The 24,535-nt window shown below is 52.6% G+C and overlaps 10 protein-coding genes and 1 non-coding gene across 11 annotated transcripts; 4 read left to right on the top strand and 7 right to left on the bottom strand.

The window, feature by feature from the left end:
• Positions 1–577: 577 nt before the first annotated feature.
• Z520_03328 (uncharacterized protein) lies at positions 578–2,965 on the bottom strand (the record flags this gene model as incomplete). The annotated part of the gene is made up of 1 exon (XM_016773839.1): positions 578–2,965. One exon carries the CDS (start codon positions 2,963–2,965, stop codon positions 578–580), a length of 2,388 nt encoding a protein of 795 aa, XP_016634785.1.
• Positions 2,966–3,522: 557 nt separating this feature from the next.
• Z520_03327 (uncharacterized protein) lies at positions 3,523–5,586 on the top strand (the record flags this gene model as incomplete). The annotated part of the gene is made up of 1 exon (XM_016773838.1): positions 3,523–5,586. One exon carries the CDS (start codon positions 3,523–3,525, stop codon positions 5,584–5,586), a length of 2,064 nt encoding a protein of 687 aa, XP_016634784.1.
• A 438-nt stretch (positions 5,587–6,024) lies between these two features.
• On the bottom strand, positions 6,025–6,706 carry Z520_03326 (uncharacterized protein; the record flags this gene model as incomplete). The annotated part of the gene is made up of 4 exons (XM_016773837.1): positions 6,025–6,123; positions 6,225–6,296; positions 6,452–6,510; positions 6,676–6,706. The coding sequence occupies 4 exons, from the start codon at positions 6,704–6,706 to the stop codon at positions 6,025–6,027; spliced, it is 261 nt and encodes an 86-aa protein (XP_016634783.1).
• A 668-nt stretch (positions 6,707–7,374) lies between these two features.
• Positions 7,375–9,135, bottom strand: Z520_03325 (uncharacterized protein; the record flags this gene model as incomplete). The annotated part of the gene is made up of 1 exon (XM_016773836.1): positions 7,375–9,135. The coding sequence occupies one exon, from the start codon at positions 9,133–9,135 to the stop codon at positions 7,375–7,377; it is 1,761 nt and encodes a 586-aa protein (XP_016634782.1).
• A 614-nt stretch (positions 9,136–9,749) lies between these two features.
• Z520_03324 (mitochondrial import inner membrane translocase subunit tim16) lies at positions 9,750–10,234 on the top strand (the record flags this gene model as incomplete). Its single annotated transcript, XM_016773835.1, has 2 exons — positions 9,750–9,752; positions 9,815–10,234. 2 exons carry the CDS (start codon positions 9,750–9,752, stop codon positions 10,232–10,234), a joined length of 423 nt encoding a protein of 140 aa, XP_016634781.1.
• A 1,339-nt stretch (positions 10,235–11,573) lies between these two features.
• On the top strand, positions 11,574–12,939 carry Z520_03323 (uncharacterized protein; the record flags this gene model as incomplete). Its single annotated transcript, XM_016773834.1, has 2 exons — positions 11,574–11,648; positions 11,704–12,939. 2 exons carry the CDS (start codon positions 11,574–11,576, stop codon positions 12,937–12,939), a joined length of 1,311 nt encoding a protein of 436 aa, XP_016634780.1.
• A 1,294-nt stretch (positions 12,940–14,233) lies between these two features.
• Positions 14,234–16,228, bottom strand: Z520_03322 (uncharacterized protein; the record flags this gene model as incomplete). The annotated part of the gene is made up of 1 exon (XM_016773833.1): positions 14,234–16,228. One exon carries the CDS (start codon positions 16,226–16,228, stop codon positions 14,234–14,236), a length of 1,995 nt encoding a protein of 664 aa, XP_016634779.1.
• Positions 16,229–17,039: 811 nt separating this feature from the next.
• On the bottom strand, positions 17,040–17,147 carry Z520_03321. The gene has a single exon. It is a non-coding gene; the product is annotated as a tRNA-Pro (tRNA).
• A 346-nt stretch (positions 17,148–17,493) lies between these two features.
• On the bottom strand, positions 17,494–20,359 carry Z520_03320 (peroxisomal hydratase-dehydrogenase-epimerase; the record flags this gene model as incomplete). Its single annotated transcript, XM_016773832.1, has 4 exons — positions 17,494–18,819; positions 18,865–19,273; positions 19,325–20,139; positions 20,201–20,359. The coding sequence occupies 4 exons, from the start codon at positions 20,357–20,359 to the stop codon at positions 17,494–17,496; spliced, it is 2,709 nt and encodes a 902-aa protein (XP_016634778.1).
• Positions 20,360–21,253: 894 nt separating this feature from the next.
• On the top strand, positions 21,254–22,198 carry Z520_03319 (uncharacterized protein; the record flags this gene model as incomplete). The annotated part of the gene is made up of 1 exon (XM_016773831.1): positions 21,254–22,198. One exon carries the CDS (start codon positions 21,254–21,256, stop codon positions 22,196–22,198), a length of 945 nt encoding a protein of 314 aa, XP_016634777.1.
• A 1,318-nt stretch (positions 22,199–23,516) lies between these two features.
• On the bottom strand, positions 23,517–24,143 carry Z520_03318 (uncharacterized protein; the record flags this gene model as incomplete). The annotated part of the gene is made up of 4 exons (XM_016773830.1): positions 23,517–23,553; positions 23,755–23,815; positions 23,874–23,938; positions 24,004–24,143. The coding sequence occupies 4 exons, from the start codon at positions 24,141–24,143 to the stop codon at positions 23,517–23,519; spliced, it is 303 nt and encodes a 100-aa protein (XP_016634776.1).
• Between the last annotated feature and the right edge of the window lie 392 nt (positions 24,144–24,535).

The raw sequence follows: 24,535 nt of genomic DNA, 5'->3' as shown, positions 1-24,535 counted from the left end.
TCAGGTCCGTATGGACTTCTTGCTCCACCTGTCCTGGCCATTCAAGACCTGAACTTTCGACCAATGTTGGAAGACAGTCAAAGGAGAGACTGTCGGTGCCCTGGGTCAGCTGGGATCTGTTATTGGTTCCTCCAGGAGGAGGCATCGCCCCCTGGGTCCATGTCATGTCATGAAGACACGGCGCCGTGAGTCGCTGTGAACGATTCCATCCTCGGAAGTGATCGTTTTACCGTCAAAGCAACTATCTCTCAAGATGTTGAGGCTCGAATCCCGGAACTAACAGTGGCTGTGTTGCTCCCATGGCATATTGAGTCATGCCCTACTGTAGTCGATGGCAGAGCTGCGTGGCGGCCTGGTCAAGCCATTCATGCCGGTTTCGCAAAACACTGCCCTGGTTCGGTAGGAGGAACTCTGAAATGTATCATCAACAAGGCCGCTTGGGCAGTGTTGTAAGACTCCGCACATTGGTCGCTCCCGAAGGCTCGCACCTTGCAAAAAAGGACCGAAAGAGTCACTCGCTTGATGCCGGCTCTCAGATGTTTTTGTGGATGGGGAAATACTACAACCAGTATAGTCTTCAACTTTTGCTCTTCTCGCTTGCGCTTGTGTCTGGCCCAACCTCAGCCATGTCGCTTGCCTCGCCTGTCTCCACCTCAGCATCATCCTCAGCCTTCAATACCAGCTTTCCCAACACCTTCGCAAGCCGCTGGTAATCTGCAAGCAACTCTTGCACCTCGCCAAGTCTTAAGTCTTTCGCATCAGCTATTTTCATGAACCTTGTAATAGGCGGCATGGCCTTGATAGCCACCAATTCGTCTTGATCCGGCGACCGTAAAGAGGCTTCGGGCGTTGGCTTATTTTTCTCCTCGGGTGAATCTTGCTTGTTCCCTTGGGCGACAACTATCGTTGGAGTAGGAGGGGTCTGTACGGCAGGCGGAGAAGCTGACGCAGCAGCTGCCCTGCCACCAAATCTTCCAAATGCACCACCAAGTGCAGAGCCTATGGAACTCATTGGATTGAGACTGTTGCCAAAATTCCTTACTGTCTCGAGGGGATTGGTGGCTGTCGGTTGGGCTGGTGGTGGTGTGGGCTTTTGCGGAGGCCCGCTTGCTGCTGCTGTTGTAGCAGCACCATTTGGGGGCGAATTCGTGTTTCCTGAAAGGAAGCCCATCCTTTTCCCGGCGCCGCTTCCATTGCTCTGAACGCTGTCCACACTCCGCTCCCGGGCGGCTGCTTTTCGACCTCCTAATAAGCCTAGCAGTTTCTCTTCCGTCTTTGTCAGATTAGAGGGCATGGGGCTAGACTGTCCGTCGTGTATGGAACTTGCCTCGCTGAGAGCGTGGTCGTCTTCGTCAGGAGTCAAAGGTCGACTAACAAGTTGCCTGGCCTCGTCCAACGTCTTGGGAAGGATAATTTCAGTATTGGGACCTTCAGTGCCTCGTTCCTTCAACTTGCCAAGAAGAAATTTAAAGCTGTTGTCCAGGCTATTGGAGATGTTTTTGAAACCTTCTTCTGCCGTGGAGCGGACGGCCTCATTCGCGTTGCTTATGGGCTGTAGAAGGTCCGAAAATGTACGTTGATGTCGGGTAGAGGGAGTGGGCGTGGGCTTTTCGGGAAGGGCCTTCACGATCGACGAATTTTGACTTGTTGGGATGGCTGTGCCTGTAGCGTGGGACGTCGAAGTGGCCGTTGTAGGAGACAAGGGTGCAGGGGCCGACTCGGGCAACAAGGGAAAGTTTTCAAGCTTATCTGAGCCGTCTTCTCCTTCCGACTGCGATGGTATCTTTTTGGGGCCTTCTGGCATTTCATCCGCCCTCAAACTCGCCAGGTCGACATCTTCCAGGAAGGTGATCGCAGCTTCCAGATTTGTGAGGCAATAGGCAGCCTCGCCATCGATTTTTGGAGCCGCTCTGAATCGCTGGATGAAATAGAGATTGCTAATAATGTTGATACCTTCAACCGGGGACGTGATCAAGGTGTAAATCAGGGTCGGCAGGATCTCGTCGGCAGAGGAGGAGGAAGGGTGTATTGAGTACAGAGTATCAACAACGGCTTTATGGGCGGTGGTGAGGTGCTGCAATTTCCCTAGTGGATAGCGTTCTTCATTCATCTTAGCCAGACTCTCTCGCGCCGGAGCAAGGGAGGCTTGAACGTCTTCGACCGATTTTTCAGTATCTTCGCTCCAGTCGATGCCCAGGTCTTTCAGACCTATCCCTACCAATGCCAACGCTGCCGTTTTCGATCTCAGCTTCTCGTCTCTGACCTCATCCAGGGTGCTTTTGTGTCTCCATATTTTGTCATAGATCTTTTCACATACTCTCTTCTCCACTGCCTCTTCGAGGACAATCCTCTTGTATTCCAGCAGTTTTCTCTGTTTGCGTCTCTCGGTGACTTCAGAAGCCGTTAGCATCTGCTGAGAGCCTCCTCTTTGGTCCAATGGACGGAGAGAATCACTTGAGGGCTTGTTTTGCAAAGGTCTGGAGCGGGAGGTAGGTTTGGAGGGTGTTGGCGACTGGTCCCGATGGAGGCGGGACTTGAGGGCGGATATGTGAATAGCAATTGCTCCAGATGCTCGAGCATAGAATTCCTGAAACAGTTCCGACAACTGGTCGATTGTGGGCGGTTCATTGTATATTTTAGCACTGAGGGAGTCGATGAATCTGTCGGTCAGGCTTGCCAGTTCTATAGGCAGTTCATCAAAGCGATCTGGAAGGCTGCTGACCCGTCCCAGGTCCGGGGATGCGGGCTCATCTTCTTCGTTTATAGGCTTTTCAAAGATGTCTTCGGGTGAAGAGTCCTGCTTCTTTGGGGATTTCAGAGAGGTAACGGATTGAATGGTGCTGGCTCTACTCCTACCCGCACCCGCGGAAGAGGAGGCAGCAGGAGGCTCGTAACGAGTAAAGGACTTTGTGGAAAGAGCAGAGGGTCTCGACTTCGTCGACCCGGTTGAGACGTTCCTGGACATGATGGAGATGGAGACGGAGACGTGATGGTCCCGGGTGCGGGAACAGTGGACAGACAAATACTCTGTGCTCTGTACTGCGCTGTCAGCCTATCTCAGGCAGCCAGGCTGGGAGGTTCTTAGAAGAGCATTGTTTTACTTCAAAGAGCAATCATCAACAAACCTGCGCCTAGGTCGGCGTCGTAATTGACCCCAGACCCGGCTCATCCGCAGAGGATTCGTGGTGGGTGGTTTCCTTGTTGACTGCTGAAACAAGAGGGCACCAACAGTCCAACACATGTGAATGACGGGATTGGTCACAGGCACCCAGACAGCGAGCAGGTACTTCGGTAGAATGTGGTTAGTGATGTTTAGGTGCCCTCCGCAGTTGGGTGTTGGGTGGGTGTACCTAGCGCAGTGTACCTAGGCGACTCGACGTCACAGCCCTTCCAGACCCATCGAGCCATCTCGCCGTCTCCCCGTCCACGTCCACGAGACCCCAAAAGCCACCTCAGTCAACAGTCATTCAAGCCTCCCATCCCTCCCATCTCTCACTCACCATCAGCACATCCACTTCCAATATGAAGACCCGGAAACCAAGAGACGGGGTTTGCACTTCAGGCAGCAGAATCACCACAGCGAGTATGCTGTTGTCCTTCCTTGCTCTTGTACCCTCCATCACTGCGGCCAAACTCCCCGCCGCCATCGATCCCTGGTACCCAGTGCCTGCACCCAAAGAACCAGACACCCATGACTTTACCCTAAGACATATTTTCCATCGAGGCACTTACCGCGATCCCAATCTGCACAAACGATACGATTTCAGCCCGCAGGCACCCGTCCTCCTCACCCAAGAAGACGACCATGTCCTGACATCTTCCCTCGAATCGCCGCCACACTTTACCCTGCGTTCAGATTCTGTCGAGATTGAACGACTAGTCGACAGGCAACCGCTGAGCATTGAGAGATATCTTCAACATGCACGCCTCACTGGCATTCCGGCTGTCCTTGATGCTTCGCAGTGGACATTGGACCAGGTCGAGGGTCCCAACATCGAGCACAAACCTACCGTCCTCAACCTGGCCATTATGGCAGCCAACGCGTATAACCCAGGCCCAGGCGAGGGAGATTGGGACGATGTAAGCCAAGGCTATAATCGTTCTACACCATTCGGATGGGAAGGCGACGGTCTGAGAGGTCATATATTTGCCAACGAAGGCAATGAAACAGTCATTATTAGTCTCAAGGGGACTTCTCCTGCTGTCTTTGACGGAGACGGAACTACCACCAAGGACAAACTGAACGACAATCTCTTCTTCTCTTGCTGTTGTGCTCAAGGTGGCTCGTACTTCTGGCATCAAGTCTGCGACTGCCAGACCGGCACATATACTTGCAACCGGACCTGCGTTGTCCAGGCATTGAGACAAGAGAACCGGTATTATCGAGCCGCGATTGACTTATATACCAATGTTACGGAATTATACCCAGATTCAAACGTCTGGCTCGCTGGTCACTCACTCGGCGGCGCCGTCACCAGCCTCCTCGGTCTCACGTTTGGCCTGCCCACCGTAACATTCGAAGCGCCCGGTGATGACCTCGCAGCAAAACGCCTCGGTCTTCCCGCTCCTCCATCATCAGACCCCCACAGACCACGCACAAAGTATACAGGGGCCTACCACTTTGGAAACACGGCCGACCCAGTATTCATGGGCACTTGCAATGGTGCCACAGCAACATGTACTTTGGGCGGCTATGCCATGGAATCCCAATGTCACACGGGGAAACAATGTGTCTACGATACTGTGAGTGACTACGGTTGGCGTGTCGGGATTGGCAACCATAAGATCCACAACGTCATCGACAACGTGATCAAGATATACAAGACTGTCCCCTCTTGTGTGCCTGACGACGAATGCGTAGATTGTTTCAATTGGAAGTTCTTTGAAAGCAATGGCTCGGACTCGACGACGTCGACCCGGACAACCACTACAAGTTCCACGACATACACGAGAACGAGTACATGCAAAACTCCAGGCTGGTGGGGATGCCTAGACGAGACTACAACCGCGAGCACGACTTCAACGGTGCCAGTGGTAACCACCACCTATACCACGACAAGCTGCGTCACGCCAGGCTGGTTCGGATGCAATGAGAAAGTCAATATCACGGTGACAACGACCACGATCGCGCCAACAATGACGCCGCCGACAACGTCCGTCCCTGCTTCTGTCACTCACCACCCATCGTCATCTACCTGTGAGCATCCGGGTTGGTGGGGCTGTCGCGACGCCACCTCGACTACATATAAGCCATCTCCGTCCTCGACGGTGTCGAGTCCGAGTGCTACAAGGACCGCTGAACCGCACAGGAAGCACACATGCAAGACACCCGGTTATTTCTGGGGCTGTCACGATGCGCCCAAGTCCCACCATCGCCATGCTACAAGCAGTGCCGTTGACGCATCAACAACAACGGACGGCATGATCACGCGAGCACCAACGTTCAGCACCAGCGCTATTAGTGCAACAGCAACTCCAACCACCACCGATGACGGGACGAGGAAGGGCAGGAAATGCAAAAGGCGAGCGTTCTTTGGATTGATCTGTTTGGATGGGTATGAGGATGAATATGTACCTGATCTATGATCGATGGGTACATCACAGCATGATTTTGATGATATTTTGGCATTTAGATTGTGATTGTACTGGATGCATGCATGCGCTTTGGTAGCGCGGAGGCCGGCGTTGAATGTTGGGGAGAAGTCACCAGGTTGGAGCGTTTGTATGGTCTTATGAGGGTTGAGGACTGGACATTCGTTCCCCTCCACACGAAACATTGAGATTTGAATTGAGTGTTCAAGCTCTCCAGCATATCCGAGGCTAGACAAAAAGCATTGAGCCCGGGGGATTGCTTTACAGCATGGAACAAGCTCCCAGATAGCCGCTACCTGGAACCCAGGACGGAACTTTATCCTGAACATGTACCCTTTGTATGGGCGTGCTTGTACTATGAGAACACACTACCAACACCCCGTTCCCTCTGGACATGCCACAAGCTATGAATCCACCGTGACCATAACTAACCTATAGTCCCAGCGGGTTATCCGCGGTCTGCTTCTTGCCACCGATCGAGTCCGTGGTGTCTTTGGTCGTGTTGCCTACCGCCTTGGTGGTGTCGCCGAGCTACAACACCGAGCACCAGTCAGTCGCCCATCGATTCGAGCCTTTTATGGGAGCCCCCAAAAGGACATGGCAAGGAAATGCCCGGGGGTTGAGAAACGTACGCCTTGGGTGGCTCCGCCAACGGTCTTGCCCACGCCCTCGCCCACGCCGGAGACGGTGTTGCCCACGGTATCCTACTCGAATTTTCACAGCATTAGCTTGCCGGGGAAAACTTTTTAGGCGGGAAAAGGGGCGCGAGATATATGGTATGGGGGTTGGGAAGAGGGACCGTGATCAGGAGAAAGGGAAGAAAAAAAGACGTTTCAGCTGAGAGGGATATATAACGCACCGTGACGCCGCCCACCGTGTTGCCCACTGTATCGGTCAAGCCGCCTAGGACGCCGGATGCTAGTTCACGGGGGAAGAGGTTGTTAGTGGAATTATCCCCTTCTTCTTCTTGTTCTTCAACAACATGATTCTTTGTTTGTACGTATCACCCCGTGAGACGAGGTCTGGCTGGGAGCGTGAAATAGGAATTCAAAGGAGAGAGGAAGGGGGGAATGGTAAAATTACCGCCTTGCTTCTTCTGCTGTTCTTCAGACATGATGTATACAGAACTAGTCTTGTTCCAGAACCTTGTTTGGTGTGTGTGAGGTTTAAAAAAATCACGATATACAGAAGACGGGTCTGTAGTTATGTCGCTCTGTGCTCGGGGGGAGTGTGTGTATCTATATATACTACCTAGGTAGGTACTACGAGTAAGTGAAACTCGTCATATCACTTGTCTTGCTGGTTGGGCGTCGTGCAACGAAGTCCTTAGGGTCCTTGACGTCAGTCTCGTCAAAGGCGGTTCACGGGATTATGGCTGGGGTGACACCACAAGGTGGCTCGGTGGCTTGTTTGACAAGGGCACAAGGGCAGAGAGATCGAGTGAGTGGCTTGGACACTACGAGCAATGAGGGGGGCGAGCCGATCTGATCCAGACACACAAACCCTTGCTCGTAGGGTAAGAGCGGTTCAAGATGGACAAAGTGAGGAGAAGTGGATGGTGATGGATCCTGGTCGGAATGACGTCGACGCTGCTGGGTCGTGGACTCATGGGTCGGATCTTGAGATTGATGAGGACAAGCACAAAATCAGGCTATATCAAATAACAAGGATATCACTTGAAACTACATATATTTGGTGGCTACTCCTGTTGCGACACGGCATGTGGACCGTGATTGGGGAATCGATGCAAAATATACCATTTCCTCCAGCACCAAGACCATCCTATCCAAGGCTCATAGCAACGTCCTCCTGAACACTGAACGCTCGATGTCCAGGATTATCTCGCCATTTATCCAGCACGTCGTCCTCCGGCCCATCGCGACTCCGGTCACTCTGTGTGCTGAGCTGGCCTGTATTCTTTCCACTAGAACTCTTGCTATCACTGCGGTCTCTTTTCGAGAACCAGCTGGCTGGCTTCTTCACCGCTGCTGATTTGACAGTGCTGCTGGCGTCATTGGATTTTGGATCTGGTCCAGATGGCTTCTCTGTGGGAGGTCCCGAGTCGGCGGTAACCGTGTCCCCTGATCCGCCTGCGCCTTTGGCAAATTCTTTGGCTTTCCTCACCTTGTCCTCTTCCATGTCAGACAAAGGTTGTGCTGGAGTACCACTTGGTGTGTCCTCAACGCTCGGTGTTGCTTCGACAAGTTCCGCATCACGGTACCACTTGCGTCTCCTTGTATATCTCCCCCATCCGTCCTCCCTCCTTCCATCCTCCCACCTATTGTCATAGAATATCCAGCCTCCACCATCGTCGGCAGCCGCTTTACCAGATATGCCGGCCGCGCCTATTTTGCCGTCGCTTGTCGCCCTCTTATGCGACTTAGCATCTCCATGCTCTATTCGCCAGTCCGAGTCGATCCATCTCCACCGGGACAAACCACCCTCCACATCGGGCAGCTCAAATTCCTCTTTTGATGGAGCAGGGTTTAGATGTTCATCCGTCCAAGGGGCGCGCTCGTATGCAAACAAAGAAGTCGTCCACCCCAAACCCAGCCACCGCCGTTGATTCTCGTATAGTATAAAAGTGAAACGGACGCCAGACGAGGGTTTCCGCTTGGTAGCAAGTTCTGATGCAAGGTCACCTTGAGACTTCGATCTGGCCCCAATTGATGGTCGGTTTCCGGGTTTGGTATTCGGCGAAGCATCAAAGTCCAGCCCAGTGACGAATGCGGCCGCCTTGCGCATAAAGACAGAACGCCAGAGGATAACCCGAGACACCCTAGCTGGCTTGGAATGCCAGGTCAATATTATTGTGCCAACAGCGAGAATGACTCTTCGAGGAGTCAGAATATAGAAAGGCGGAAGATTCAGGATAATCCAAAACGGGGTTACAAAAAGAACACGGATGAAGAGGGTCGTCAATGCCGGCCGGGTCGTTGCGGCAGTTGGCGTCGTCTGGGTAGAAAGAAAATCGGTCAGCTTGAGGAAGGGATCCAGCAGGACATTGCACCGTGCAGTCAACTCCTGTAGTGTTTCGACAATCTCATCAAGAGTCTTATGGTGCGACTGAGATTCCGAAGGTTCCCTTTTGTGGCCCTTTGCCGTATGTTTCTCTCCTGTTTTGGTGGTCGACGACAGAGGCGACCAGCGTCTGGAGTACATTCCCAGTATGAGACCAACTACTACGATGATCGGACTTGCAAAGCGAATAATCTCACTCCCATACAGTGTGATTCCCCAGAAGGCAGCCACCATCAGGTACGATTCCCACGGATCTTGGGTGCTCCATGACAGAAGACCGGCGAGTTTGTTCAGCGGGAGGAGGAAGGGATGTGAATGGGCTAGGGCTCGAGTGATCTGAGGTGGTGTCGCTACTAGTAAGGGCGACTTTTTGTGGACTATGATCGTAGAGCGCTGCTTGGACGTGGCGGAGTAGCCAGAGGCGGATGCTGGAGAGAAGGCAGCATATGTGGGGGGGTTGGAGTCCCAGGCCTGCTGGGAGGAAGAATCAGACGGAGGTGCATATGAGGACGGTCTTGACATTGATGTGACCCAGGGTGTTTCTGTTCAATTATCAGCACAGCTGAAGCAGAAGTTGGGACGGGGAACCAATGTATACCAAATGCTGCCATACACCGGGTAATGCTGGGTCATGAGGATGACTGGTCCACGAATACCTAAATAGATGACGCCACCGGTGCGGAGACGGAAAGACTTAGGTGAGAATAGCCTGATGGAGTTGTAGAGGCTGGTGGTGCAGAATAGCAACAACAGATGAGATAGACATGCTTGAAAGGGTCAGGTATTGAGTGCTCGGCGATTTGGACATCTGGTCTTGTGGACAACTTGACTGCGGCAAAGGCATGTGCACAGCGCAGGCAGAGACGGCAGAGCCAGCAGAGACGTGATGATCAGCCACTTGCTCGGTGATCCATCCATGCAAGTCATAATTCAAGGGATGCGACACGTGACCTTGAGAGAAGCGCGCAATTTTAGGCGAAGATTCGCCGGTCGGAATCGGCGACAAGCAAAAAGATTTCGTGCAGCTTCTGTCTGAAGAAGAAGAAGAGGAAGAAGAAGAAGAAGTGAACACTCCGCCATTGCCAACATCGCGGCCATCAGCCACTTTGATCTTGTTGCTTCGCTGACAGGAGTCAATGGTAGGTATCTACAGATTTTGGGATTCCCCCCATCTTCAGGGAACCAGGACTGACCAGAGCAGGCGCACCGAATCATTGCCCAGATCGTCCTGACCGGCGGACGAGTCTTCGGCAGAGCGTTTGCAGAGGCATACAAGCAAGCGCAAGCATCGACACAGTATGCAAGGGCTGCTGCAAAAAGTGACCCGGGCGCCGCCAATACCGCCGCCGCTTCCGGCATGACCCTCGACGAAGCCTGCAAAATCCTCAACGTGAAGCCCCCCCAAGGTGGCGCCACCAATATGGAACAGGTCATGGAGAGGTTCAAGAAATTGTACGACCTCAACGAGCCGAAGAAAGGCGGTGGCGGATCCTTCTACCTCCAGAGCAAGATTCTTCGTGCGAGAGAACGAATAGAGATGGAGGCCCGCGCCGCCGAGCACAAGGCCAAAATGGAAAAAGAAATCAAAGAAGGTTGGAGACCCAAGATATACAAAACTTGATCTCCCTTGTGGCTGACCGTCTCCAAAGGACGGTAACGAGACTGGATGGCCAACCCGGCCTGCACCACTTCGCCCTTCGAATCCTCTCTTTCGACGATCATTTCTCATGCATAGCGGACGGCGTTGGATGGAAATTTACTGTAAAAATCGATTGTGCTATACCATGGGCGAGGGTCTACGCTAGAATATTTCAGCGAGAGAATGGGGTATTCACGTCTTGAATGGATGCTCTGTCGGATTTCCAGGGAATGGTGTCTATATGAAGGAGACAGCGGACAGACCGACGTGGTGTCCCTAGGATCAGATCTGCCATAGCTGCAGGCTTGGGTTGGGGGGGACAAACGCCGCTCCAGCCCGATGAGCGACTCTCCACTCAAGAAGGAAATTGGGACCAAGTTGAATTGGTCATATATGTGGCTGGAGTGGAAGCCAATGCAGACGTGTATAGAACGACAGACTGGGAAAGAGGACCAGGGGAGAGAGTTGGGGAAACTCGATACTCCTGGCGCTCGAGCACGTCCAAAAATGATAACACACTCAAAGACGCATTGTTCTCCTGCTACAAGCGAACGGCCATTACATACCAGATACCTAGGTACATTGACGTGTTGGCAGCTACAAAGGGGGCCATGGATCAGCCAGGGCCGATAAGTTTGGATGCTTGTGTGAGGAGGAAATGGGGAAAGACGATCAGGGTATCCAGGACCACTATTGCTCACCAAAATCAGCGGGATACAAGTGGGTATTGACGGAGTGGCAGGCGGCAGCGCGATAAGGTGCGAGATCTCTTTTGTCACCTGCGCCCAAGCCAATATGAGGGCGTCATGGATCTGGGTGGCGTCGTCCTTGATTCTGCTTCGCCATGTCCAGGCCTGCATTATCTTGAAGAGTTAACGTTGCGTGCTTAAGCGAGAATCCTGCTATGCCACTGGCACTTCTTAATTCATTGTTGATCCCGCTAGCATCACATCAGATTGATTCGGGCGCATATCGGTCCACATATCGAGTGCTTTTCCAATTATTCCACTCGGTTGCTCCCCAGAGAACCATCTAGGCCACCGGCAAACTCACCTCCCACTCCTCCTTCTGGTTCTCTAGCTCGATATCAGCCGCAGGAACCTTTCCCTTGCATGCCTTGGACTGCCCCACTGCGCTGTCGCCATCTCTTGCAAAACTTCCGTCTCTAACTTTGGTGGCTCGTGTCATCCATTGATTCCACCATCCATCAGAATTCCCGACAAAGGTATTACATTGGCACTCTCCTCCTACATACCTCCACCCTGCCTCGACTACTCGACCTCTCCTTCTTTCACCACGACCTCATACATTGTGCTAAGCCATGCCCAGGTTAAACTCGCCACTTTCCAACTCCCTCCCCCCTCTTGTCTTCGGGACCGCCACCTTCAATTACCAGGTACATAAACAATTTCTCTCTAAAAAGTAGACATGTGTTGATATTTACTTCTCAGTACAATGTCGATCCATACGCATTGGGTCCCACTTCTCTTGTCCAGAAGGCCCTCGCCCAAGGAATCCATGCTTTTGACACCTCCCCCTACTATGGACCGGCGGAAGAGATTCTCGGGACTGCTCTGGACACTGACCTAGTCAGACGACACCACCCGCGGGATCAGTACTTCATCCTTACAAAGGTCGGCCGCGTCGCCGCCGACATCTTCGATTATTCCCCATCTTGGGTCCGACAAAGCGTCCAAAGAAGTTGTAAACGTCTAAGGACCAACTACCTCGACGTTGTCTATTGCCACGATTGCGAATTCGTGTCGCCGGAAGATGTCCTCTGCGCCGTAAGAGAGCTCCGTCGTATTCGGGATGAAGAAGGCACCGTTCATTATATCGGTATCTCCGGTTACCCCGTGCTGGTTCTTTGCGAGCTGGCTGAAATGATTCTACGAGAGACTGGAGAGCCATTGGACATTGTTCAGTCGTATGCGAACTTCACCCTTCAGAACACTCGACTGCTTTCGGATGGTCTCCAGCGTCTTGTGAATGCCGGTGTGGATGTTGTGACAAATGCTAGCCCTCTGGGAATGGGCTTGTTGAGATCGACCGGACCCCCTCTAGGAGCTATGGGCAATTGGCATCCTGCCCCGGATGGCCTCCGACAAGCCTGCATCGACGCCGCGAAATGGGCAGCAGCCCAAGGAGAAAAGCTCGAAGTCGTTGCAGTCAGATTCGCCCTTGAAACCTGGCTTCGGGAAGGCGCCAAGGTTGGTTCTTTGGGTAGCCCACTAGGAACCGCCGACGCGTCCTATGGGCACTCTCTCAGTTTGCCTCCGCAGAAATTAGGCGTCAGTGTCATGGGTGTCAGTAAGGTGGAAGAGCTCGACGAGACGATGCGAGTGTGGAGAAGCGTTCTCGATGGGCTAGCCGACGATCTCGATGCCGAACCAGGGACCATCACTCCCTCCGACTCCGTAACCGATCATGAGTGGTCTCTGGCGCGTCGCCAAACCATCCGCGAACTCGCCAAAGGGATTCGAGGAGTCATCGGCTCTCAGTGGGTTGACTATGCCTGGGAGTCTCCTGATCCAGGCTTTGTCAATCAAAGAAAGGAGAAGGATGATGTAGTGGTCCATGAGGCAGAAGTGGCAGCTGCTCCCGACACAACGATGCTCACACCTCCCTCCGAAGCGGACGACAATGGAGTGCCAACGGACGTGCCCACTTTGTGCTCTGAAGCATGAGTGCCAAGCAGTGTTGTTCAAGCTCGGAATGGATTTCTCACTACTAAAATCATCTTTTATGTGGATTTCGTCAACCACCATCTTTTGTCACTTCAACCTGAGTTTACCACCCGCCTAGAGACGAGCACGATGGCGCAGGTCATGGCTAATGCATATTTCCAGCAGTTAGTAACCACAGAATGGTCTCATCTGGTCAAAAGGTGCTAAGGAGTTGAATTTAGAGGCTTTGTTCTCAGTTTTCAGTGCTTGCTGCGACATCCGAGGGAACATTTTGAGATTCTTCTTTTGCCCATTCCTACCCCTACTTTAGGAAGGTCTCAGCGGCAGGGTTAGATTTCCAAGGAACTTGATATCATAGCGAACTCATCCTTGATTCCCTGCTTGTACATCAGCAGTTGCGACGACAAGCCATCACCAGCTGTTTCCGCGCCTCATTCTGGATGAAAAGAGAAAGACTATGCTGAGGCCACATCTTGCACAGCCTTATTCGAAGGAGATATAAGAGCTGAGCCTATACTTTTAAGGCGTCCCCCAAAGTCAAGGCCTTGATATACAAGGGCAGTTGAGCTGCTGTTCAATCAAAGCCCTGCGGCTACTTGCCTGTGACTGGTCGATCAGGAATTCCGAGGCCGAATTCTGATCTACTGGGTGTGAATACCCCGTTCGATCTCACGTGTACAGGCACAAGCCTTGATGATGATGATGATCAAAGACGGCGTTTCTTTCAAGGTTCACCCAGCTCTTCACATGGGGACAAACATTCTCCGCTCGATGTGTGGATCCAGGGCTAGTCTGTCATGGTTTACTCCATTTGGCCTCCCGAAGCTTCCTGCTGTTGAGATTGAACTCTGGTAATGGTGGGAGAGAAGACAAATGCCTCCAGCATGGTGGACTGCTGGGGCGCACTGAGGAACCTGAGCTCTTCCTCTAACCGTCGAAAAAGGGGGCCCCTGCCAATCGGAGAGCAGGAAACAAGGCATTTGCAATATAGATTAGCAGGCGGGCTTTCGTTTTCCTCCATCCCAAGGGATCCTTGAGTGGGTTCTACGGCTGCTGGGCATATCGCCGGTTATCAACATTTATTGTATCCCAGATTTCTTGATTTCCGTTTGAAGTGCCAATGACGAGTACGTGAAGCGATCAGGTCACACATTCCAAGTCCTGAGGGCCATCAACCTTCATTGTCTCGGCTCATGCTCTTGAAAATACAGATCAAAGACTAGAGGCAACACATAACTTCCCGCCATGAGTATTTTAATATGAAAGCGTGATCTTCCGCCTGATGATACTATTTTCATTCAACCTCCACGACGACCGCCCTCTCCACAACCCAATCCAACACGCCCTGGACGGTCCACCTCCCCTCCCTGAACCTCTTCCAGACGGTATCCTCCCCGGCGACATTACCCACGGCATCCTCCAGGCCCTTGACGCCGACCATGCCTTCCTTTTCTCTCCAGACCCTCTCGGCCTCCTCGCCCGCGCTCCTGACCATGGCGTCCTCGTCCTCGGCGCGGTACAGGTCGCACCTGTCGCACTCCTGGCACTTCTGGCCGGGGATGGGGCGGAAATGTTCGCAAAAGTGCCGGTAGCCCTCGCCGCCTTCGTCGTTGGGGGCGCCGGCCTTGCCGATGTTTTTGCGGCACAGGTAGCACATGCTGTACCCGCACACGCAGGTGAGTTTGTTGCAGCCCGAGGACTTGACAAACGAGGTCCCGCAGCGCGGGCACGTCCTCTTGATGGCTGCGGTGCGGGCTGCTTCGACGGTCGTGCGGAGTGAGAGTATCAATGGTTCGTGGCACACGTGCGGGTCGTGCCATGCCTTTTGGCATTTGAGGCACGACTTCCGCATGCACGAAGGGTTCCGACATGAAAAGCGCGTGGTACTGGTTTTGACGGCTAGGTGGGCTAGCGACGTGGAGAAAAGGGTGATGAAGTAATGTGGGAAAATGAGGAAGAAGGGTAGGAGAAGGAGAATGGTTGCTGGGAGGAGTTCGAGAAGGAGGATGGATAAGATAGTGTGGATGCCTGTGGTGGGTTTGCGAACACGCCATGTAATAACAGATGTGACCGTGTCCGGATCGTAGATCTGTTCGACTTCGGCGTAGGAGCAAAAAGGGCAACGGACGAGTGGTAAAGCGGAGTGTAAAAGATTGTGCTCCGCCAGGCGGTCTTCGAACTTCCTCCAAGTTTCGACGCTGGACTTGTTGTCGGAGCGGTGGAGGGCACGTCTGAGAAGGTCCTGATGGATATGTCCGTCACAATCATCTGCGGCCAAGCATTTCAAGGTGCTGCGCCCGACATCAACGGATTTCGCCCAGCCCTGCCCGAAAAGGGCCTCATGGAGGGTATGCCGTATGCAGTCCAGACAAATAATATGGTTCGACTGAGTGCAGAATGAGGCGTCCTCGAACGTGACATCGTTATAGCAAACCTGACATTCAAAGAGGGCACCCGCTTCTTGGGCTTCCTTTAGATTGAGGGCTTGAGCGAGTTCCAGGTCGGAGACTTGTTGATCTCTTGGTCTTCGAGACGACTGCGCGGGTAAGGAGAACAGCCGGGATAACTCGTTGTCCAGGTCGCGAGACCCTGTTGCGACCAACCCTGGTCCTCCGGGATCCGTCTTTGTCCTGTCTAGCAGGATCGATGGAGGATCGGCCTGAGATCGCTTCTTCTTGAGGAGGTTTGCAAACGTCGCTTTCCACGACCTGCTTGTCAACTGTTGGAGGGTTGGCCTCGCGCCCGTGTATGAGAAGTTGACTTCGGCGAGGACAGCATCGATGGCACTCTTGCCCAACGCACTGAATTCGCGTCCAACCGTCCGTCTCACGGCATCCTTGTATTCCTTTGTCCTGAAAAGTTCGTCGGGCGGGAGTGGCTCGTCCAAACTCCTCGGCGGGACATTCAATCGGCCTTTAGCCCATTCTGCCTTGTACTTGTAGAGTTGCTCCGTGGCTATCGGAAGTCTGCTGTCGCCATCAAACCGGACGAGCAGTTCACGGAGGACTTCGACCTTGACGTCCGGGAAGAAGTCGGCGAGCACCAGCAGGTCCTTGTTCAAGGGCACCGAGGGATCTTCATCGTCTTCGTGACTGTCGGCAGCGGGCAGGGACTCCTTGGAGCCTGCTCGGAAGGGATTCTTTCTCAGAACTTCGGCGAGGGCGGAGCTGGGAGACGTTTGTCGGGAAGGGGGAGGAGTCGATGAGGAGGAGGTCGGCGCACGGTGACGGGATGACGAGGAGGATTTGGAGTTAGCGGAGCGTTTGGATGCGCCCGAGTAAAGCCACATCACACCGACTGCTGCGGGTCGATTTGAACATGGTGGTGCTTAAGTAGACATCGACGGAGGGACGAGCGAGGACACAGCATTATCCTTTGGACCTTTTTCAGGTTCTTCCAGGCGCAGTGCCACTCCCTGCGTGCTGCCTAGGCATGAGTAAGTTGTTCGCTGAGAGAAATAATGATAACGGATGAGCGACATGGGTGTCTAGTTCCCCTAGAGGCGGGCCTCACCAGGCTCCGAGCGACCTTATTCCACTTGTGGGCTGGCCTAAGGTAGTCACTTTCCGCCACGCCATGTACTCAGCCGAGCGTATCCCGTATCTTTTCGTAAATGTTCTGATTCCTCAGCTACATATACATTATTCGAAAGCAGTACAACAGAGAAAGGAGTCGATTGATGAGACACAATGATGGTCAACTCCAGCCATGTGGTATGGAGGGGAATGCTTCGAGCTGCTTGAATTTTTGCGAAATGATTGATCTCTCCCACACGCTGGCGGTGAAGTCTGGTATACCGTATATCGTATTGAATGGATTGTTTCTCGTCCGCACATTCACGACTTTGCTCGGGCTCTATTTTCAAGTTTCTCACGCCTCGAATTGGTGGACAAGGCATGCAGGGTGGTTTCCCCAGGCTGGGTTGAGCACATTCATACCTGCGTGATATTCTACATGCCTTGGATACTCACTCGCTCACCTCAACTTATCGCCCATTCGACCCTAGAGCCCAAAAAGATGGGACAATCCTACTAAACCAGAGTAGCTTTTCCTGATAATGTCTATCCCAGTGTAATCGTTCCATAGAGGAAAGCAAAAAAGGGCTCAATCGGGATTCGAACCCGAGGCCTGTCACATTTCATGGCTTTTTCAACCAGAGGCCAAACAACCCGCCCGAAGCGACAATCATACCACTAGACCATTGAGCCGTAAAATCTCATAGAGAGAATTTGTGTCTGATTTGGAGCACACAAATCGCTTATTTCTAGGCTACTACAATATATGAAGTTTGTTTGATTTGCCGAGGTACTTGGGGCACTTTCGAGTATCAACTCCACGCTCGCGGTCTCCAGTCAGGCCCCATAAGCAGTCATGGGCAAGTCGATCGAGGTGCTCCATCGCCGGCCTTTCTCGGAACTCCACTTGGGCATTAACAGTCCTCAATGCACGGATGAATGAATTGAAATTCTCTAATGCAGAACGTCTAAACCCATGTTGTCAAGTTCCTCAGATTATGCTACCTGAATCCAGCCAGACATGTGTTTGCTACATAATCTACAATTTGGGCTTGGGAGAGCCCAAGAGCTCGGCTCCAGCACCGGCAATGCATAGCTTGCCGGTCTCCTTGACCTTGGTCTGGAAGATAACCTTGTTACCCTCCTTCCACATCTCAGTCACCAGAGTCTGGCCTGGAATCACGGTACCAGCAAAGCGAACTTTGATGTTCTTGAAAGGGCCGTATGTCTCGAAAATGTGTTTGCCACTGAAACCCATGAAGCAGAGACCGTGCAGGATAGGCTCCTTGAAGCCGCCGACTTTGCTGAATTCAGGATCAATGTGAAGGGGATTCCGGTCGCCGTTCAATCTGTACAAGGCAGCCTGATCTTCAGAAGTCTTCTCCTCCACAACGGCGTCAGGAGTTCGCTTGGGGGGCTGGTAGACAGTCGTGGCGTTGCCGCGGTTGGCTCCCTTCTTGGGTCCTCCAAAGCCACCGGATCCTCGGATGAATACAGTGGACTCATTGTAAAAGACATCCTCTCCAGTCTTTGCATCCTTGGTGGTGGTCCCAGTCACGACAATACCAGCGTTGCCCTTGTCGACGACTTCTACCAGTCGAGGGTACGATATCAGTTTAGCGGCAGTTGGGATAGGGAATTTTCGGATCTCCAAGTATTGTTCGCCATGTAGTAACATCATAGGTGAGAAGTTGGGAACAACTTCGTCCATTGAGAAAGGTGCAACAGCACTGAAGAAGGGAATAACTCCAAAAGTCGGCAAAACCTGGAAGTTGTCATCGTTTTCGTAAACCAAGGGCAGTTGTGTTCTCTTTGCGTTGAGAGACAAGTTGTAAAGGATCACATCCTTGTCGTCATAGACGAATTCAGTGCCACTGGCTTGTGCTTTCTTAGCCTTTTCGATTGCTGCCAAGTAGTCTGTACCGGACTCTGATTCCTCTGATTTATTGCTTCTGTTCTCCATGTTGGCCATAATAGACTTGAGACCATCCTGACCGCTCTCAGGATGATCAGCTCGGCCATCATCGAAATTGGTGATCGGGTCCCATTTCTCGAGAACGTGCTCGGGGGTCAACTTAACGTCGACTGGGAATCCGTAACCACCGCTTCTTTGCCATCGTGTCCGTCCTTGCCAGCCACTACCGACTTCAAAAAGAAGGCCTGTTGGTGGTTCTGGGACCTTGTCTGAGCATAGCGCGAGCACAAGAGGAGCAACATATTCGGGCTTGAAGAGTTGCACCAATTCCTCGGGCAAGATACTTCGGGTCATCTGGGTACCGGCATTAGGGGCAATGGTGTTGACAAAGATGTTGTTCTTCCGGCCTTCTAACGCGAGAGCTCGAGAGAATCCGAGTATACCAAGTTTCTGCTCAGATTAGCAGACGTCCAGAGTACAATCTGAGAAACTTACCGCGGCAGCGTAGTTAGCTTGACCAAAGTTGCCATAGATACCACTCGTACTGGTCGTGTTCACAATTCGGCCATACTTCTGCTTGACCATATATGGATATGCTGCCTTGGTCACCTTGTAGGTGCCACGAAGATGGATGTTGATGATGTCATCCCATTGCTTGTCTTCCATATTGGCGAAGGCCTTGTCTCTGAGGATACCAGCGTTGTTGATCAAGATATCGATTCTACCGAACGCGTCGATAGCTGATTTGACAACGGCATCACCGTCCTCAACCGAAGCTTTGTTGCCGACGGCCTTGCCGCCAAGCTTTTGGATCTCTTGCACAACAGTGTCTGGGTTCATCAGGTCATTGACAACGACAGAAGCGCCGCGCTTAGCGAAAGCAAGACAGTAGCCCCGGCCGAGCCTGAACATGTTAGCTAAAGGTCAGCTGCGGAGAACATCAGGGAGAACATACCCAGCACCGCCGCCGGTCACCAGGACGACTTTGCCATCGAACCGAATGTCCTCGCCTTGCTCATTAGGTGGTAGCTTCACTGACTCTTCAGCCTTGCTCACGAAGTCGGCGACACCATTAGGATACTCCGGTTCGGAGAAATCGCTGACTTGATCCCACTTTTTCAGGATGGCGCCGGGGGTGTAGGTGTCGTCAGCTTTGAGCAACAGGCCCTTCGCACGTTCCCATCTCAATTTCGCGATGTGACCGCCACCAACTTCGAAAATCGAGCCGCTCGTATGGGTGTTGGACGGATGGACCAGGACAGCAACCAGAGGAACAACCCAATCCGGCTTGAGATTGGCAAGCACATCAGGAGGCATGACGGTCTCGGTCATCCGACTGGCGGCAATGGGAGCAATAACATTGCAGATAATGTTATATTTAGCTCCTTCTTTGGCCAAGGTCTCGGTGAAGCCGACTTGAGCCAGTTTCGCTGCGGAGTAGTTGCACTGACCGAAACTGCCAAACAGACCGGCAGCAGAAGCAGTGTTGATGACTCGGCCGTACTTCTGTTTCCTGAAATATGGCCATGCAGCTCTTGCACATTTGTATGCGCCCTTGACGTGGACGGTGTTGATCAGATCCCAATCCGAATCCTTCATGTTCTTGAAGCTGACGTCGCGGAGGATACCGGCATTGTTAAGGAGGACGTCAACACGGCCAAAGGCATCGATGGCGGTTTTGATGATCTTATCGCCATGCTCGACGCTGTCGTAGTTGGCAACTGCTTTACCGCCGGCAGCTTTGATCTCGTCGACAACGACGTCCGCGGCCTGGTACGAGTGTCAGAAGATTGGGAAGACCTGGCGGAGCATGTGATAATTTCAGACTGACCTTTGTGCCGGCACCCTCGCCCTTGAAGGAACCGCCCAAGTCGTTGACAACGACGTTGGCACCCCTCGAGGCAAAGAAGAGGGCATATGCTCTTCCGAGACCACCACCAGCACCAGTGACCACCACGGTCTGGTTGTCGAAACGCAATTCTTGCACCATTGTCACCTGGTCAACTGTTCAACTGGCTCTCATGCGAATTACGGAGGGTATTCTGGCTCGACGTCACACGGGAGAGGAAGAGAGAGGAAGGAGAGAGGCCGTCTTTGAGGAACCCTGCGCCGATATAAGAACTGCGGCCGTAACAGGGGGATGCCAAAGAAGAAGCCGAAGGATGATGCCGACGAGGAATGGAAGGGGAGGGAGTACTGGTCAAGCCAAAACACAGAGCCAGCTTCCGAGTGCTGCGAGAATGTCATGAAGGGTGGCTATTGGGCGGGCCTCGGCGTCATGCAGTTGTCGTCAGTCGAAAAAGCTGCCGAGGCATCTGGTCACATGTTGACTGCGGGTCCCAGCCCCACGACCAACGCCCGACGGTCGGCGTCGTTGCTTCGCAGCAGTTGAGTGGCATTGGCAGGCTGGCAGCGTCCCATCGGTCAGCGAAACTTGCTCCGAATCCCGCCCATTCTTCGCCTCCACATCTTGGCCATCATGGTCAACTTGGTCTGTTCGGCATGTGAAATCAAGGCGCGGATCTCGACCATCCTGCTCCCGTCAGTGTGGCCAGGCCAACAACAGATCGACAGCTTGCATGAGTCAAAAGAATAATTCAACACCACACATCCAATTGACACCAGCATCGAAGATATCTTCTATACGAAGAACATCATCCGTCCAAACATACGGGCTGTGCCCGCCCGGTCTATCCTCCTCGAAATCCCATTCAGATCGGAGTCGTGCCCGTTTGTCGGAACGGGTAATCTTCTAGCCGCCGCGCATCTCTCAATACTAGAGCATTAGCAAACAATTTCAATGGAAAAAGCGATCATGTTCCTTTCATTTTCATTGTCCTGAGACTACTTCCACAATTTTGCGTGGACAATCAGGGAGAACAAGATGCCCGAAATTCGCGACGACAAGGCCCAATACGTCGTGCCCTTCATTCTCTCGCTGCTTGCGGAACATCAAAAGGCATGTTCGACATCTCCAAATCCACCACCTTTCTTCATCGGCCTGAACGGCGTCCAAGGCGCCGGGAAGACGGTCCTGGTGGACATACTAAAGACCACCTTGTCGTCACCACCACATAATCTTCCCGTAGTGGTCTTCTCCCTCGACGACCTCTACCTGACGCACGCAGATCAAGTGGCACTAGCACAGTCACATCCAGATAATCCCTTATTGCAACACAGAGGACAGCCTTCGACGCATGACATTCCCCTTGCGCTCGCGGTGTTCGCCAGTCTCAAGCAGAACAAACCCACTAAAATCCCGCAGTACAACAAAGCTGCCTTCTCGGGCCAGGGAGATCGCGTGCCCGAGAGCGAGTGGGAAGAGGTCAACACCGACCCGACGAGGCCCGTGCGTGTGGTCTTGTTTGAAGGATGGTGTGTGGGATTCCGCCCACTGGTCCGGGAAGTATTGCAATCAAAGCATGCGGCCGCCGTCACGTCCCTGAAGAACTCCTCAGCCGAAACTCCGTACAAGGGCCGCTTGGGACACAACACTCTGAAATCCATCACGACCATCAACGAAGCTCTTAAAAGTTATGACGAAATAACCACCCAGCTCGACGCATTCATCCACATCGACGCCCTTGACCCCCAGTATGTGTACAAGTGGCGCCTGGAGCAGGAAGCCGGCCTCCGCGCGGCGAGAGGGAGCGGCATGACGGACGAACAGGTCACGCATTTTGTAGACGGCTACTACCCTGCGTACGAGCTGTACACGGACACGTTGAGGCAGGGGGTCTTCAAAGGCATCAAAGACGACTGGCAGGGCAAGCAGTTGCGCTTGGTCGTCGGGGAGGATCGCAAGGTGAAGGAGGTGGTGAAGATATGAAATTGCAAATCACCTCTCTGAAGAGGCTTCGTTCGCGCTGAAGAAAAACAAAATTGCTTCGGTAATGTACTGCAAATCCAAGGCCAGCTTCCAGGTACGATGGAAATTATTAGACTTTCACGCCTTGGGAGAGGTATCTCGCAACGACGAGGTCTTGGTACTGCGATATAGCCGGGGTGGAAATATCCCACTTGCTTGTCATTTGGTGGGCGGCTGTCGTATTAGGAGTTCCCGTTGCTCCCAACGGGCCTTCGGCGCCTGCATCTTTCTGACCAGATAAACGATATTGCCAGCTCTCGAGACAGAATACTCTGCATTATATTACTTGTGGCACGGAATTTCTCGTTTGGCTATTTCGAGCTGGAACTTGTTACATCGAAGACAGGGAATCACAAGACACCAGAGAAAGGCCCTCAAGTGTGCAGGCATGCGCTCCTGGAAGCAATTTTAGATGTGGGACGAGGGGTAGGACAGATTCTCTGCTGCTGGCTAAAGGTGAGGAACCGATGTGAACCAATGCAAGAACAAAAGCGGAAGACGAGAAGTAGTGCAAACCCCTGTTTCGTTGGTGGCTGGTCTGCTTCTAGAGCTGGAATCGCTGGCGCGACTTGCTTCCGGGTTCAATGAGAAGAAGGGATCAACGAAAAGCAAGACTGAAATCAAGCATCCTGCCTTGGATGTGGCTCCCTGGCAACCCGCCAATCTGTTGCCGTTTGAGGGGCGATTCCACCGATCCTTGCTCTTTCGCACAGTTACATACAAATCGATGCACTCAAACATGTGATTGATCAAATTCGATTCGCTTTTAATGCAACCACCTTCCAAGAATGTCCTAAGCCCGAGAGGACGCTTCACGCTTCAAGAGCCGTGTTTATCTCGAGTATGAAGTCGTAGTTCGTGGGATAAACATCTCATGCCATCTTGTTGTTGATTGCCACGAGGTGGACGTCGCTGATGTATCATGTCAGTGAGTCTGTCTTCAAATCAAGGTATCCTACACTTCACAACAGAACATCGTCATACAGCGCAGACGGTGGAACAAGGTAAACATAGACTCACAAGATGAGGGTGGCGTTTCTCGGAATGAGACCAGGGAAACCACTATATACCACACACAACAATCAGCACACGGAAACCGAGAAGACGGGAACATTTCGGACGAGTTTGTCGAAGATATGAAGCAACCCCCAGTCAAATTTTGAGTGAATGGTGGCTTTCTTTCCACTCTGAACATGACACAACGATGGACTCGTCAAGTCTCGAGTGGTCGTTGGCTCGATACAAGCAAAAGGGTCCGCCTTGCAGGGAAAAGGGAGGGTTAATCGGTTACTGACCGCTCGCCGTACGCCATATTTCTGGATGAATGTCAGCTCATCAAGCTCATCTGTGACTCGGACCATGACCCAAGCCTAGCCGCCGGGGCTGTCAACACTAAATGATCGAGCCAGCCCCGTCGAAATCCATCCCACAGAGTATGATATCTCTGGAGGGTTTCCACGGCTAGAGCAGGGATGAAGGGACAAAAAGAGAGTCCCCAAAATCTCGAAAGAACTCACCCTGGAATTATCAATCTGCTCTTCTCGCCCAACGACATTTGCGGCACGCCGTGATCCCAACCTGCAGGGACCCGTGTTAAGAGGGCGGCAGGAAGTTTAATTGAAGCTGTAATCCATACCTTGAATGACTCTGCCAATCCCAATCTGGATCTTAAAGGGCCCTCGGCCGACCGAGCTGTCGAACCTGATGAACAGGTTAGAAGAAGTGTTCTGGAAACCAGAGGGTCACTCGTGACCGGGAGGACTTACTGGTTGCCCTTGAAGTCTTGGTGGGGTTTGGAAGCATCGTACAGCCAGCCAGTGTATTCGATACTGACCTCATCACCTTGTCTCGGATAGTCGATCCTATTCCCTTCCGAGAGGAGCAGCTTGTGGAATTGTGACGCCATGACTGTTGTCGAACTTGAGAGTCGAGAGGTTTTTTCCTGATGGTCGCAGTGGCTAAGGGCGCTAGAGGAGTTCCGCGGAGAGGTTGCAAGAGACAGGCGCTCAGAAAGTTTGGGAGAAAGTGAAGAGAGGTCAGGCCTCAATATATTGGCAGTGGGACGCGGTTGAATAGCAGGGAGGTACCATGGACAATAAGGAAAACGGTGGGGAAGAAGGGGCAATGGGTGTGGGCCATTGGATGAAGTCACTCTCTCACTTTGTGATAGCAGGAATTTGAATTACGAGCCTGATGAAGGGGAGGCACTTGGCAGGAACGCGACCAGGGCTTTGGTGCAAGAGCAAGAGCGAGTGAAAACCGCTGATTACTCCTAGCCTCTGACGAGGGCGATGGTGG

This window comes from Fonsecaea multimorphosa (assembly GCF_000836435.1).
Source record: "Fonsecaea multimorphosa CBS 102226 unplaced genomic scaffold supercont1.5, whole genome shotgun sequence".
NCBI classification, from domain to species: Eukaryota; Fungi; Ascomycota; class Eurotiomycetes; order Chaetothyriales; family Herpotrichiellaceae; genus Fonsecaea; species Fonsecaea multimorphosa.
The sequence above is the reverse complement of the archived record's forward strand: the minus strand, read 5'-3'. Positions and strand labels throughout refer to the sequence as shown.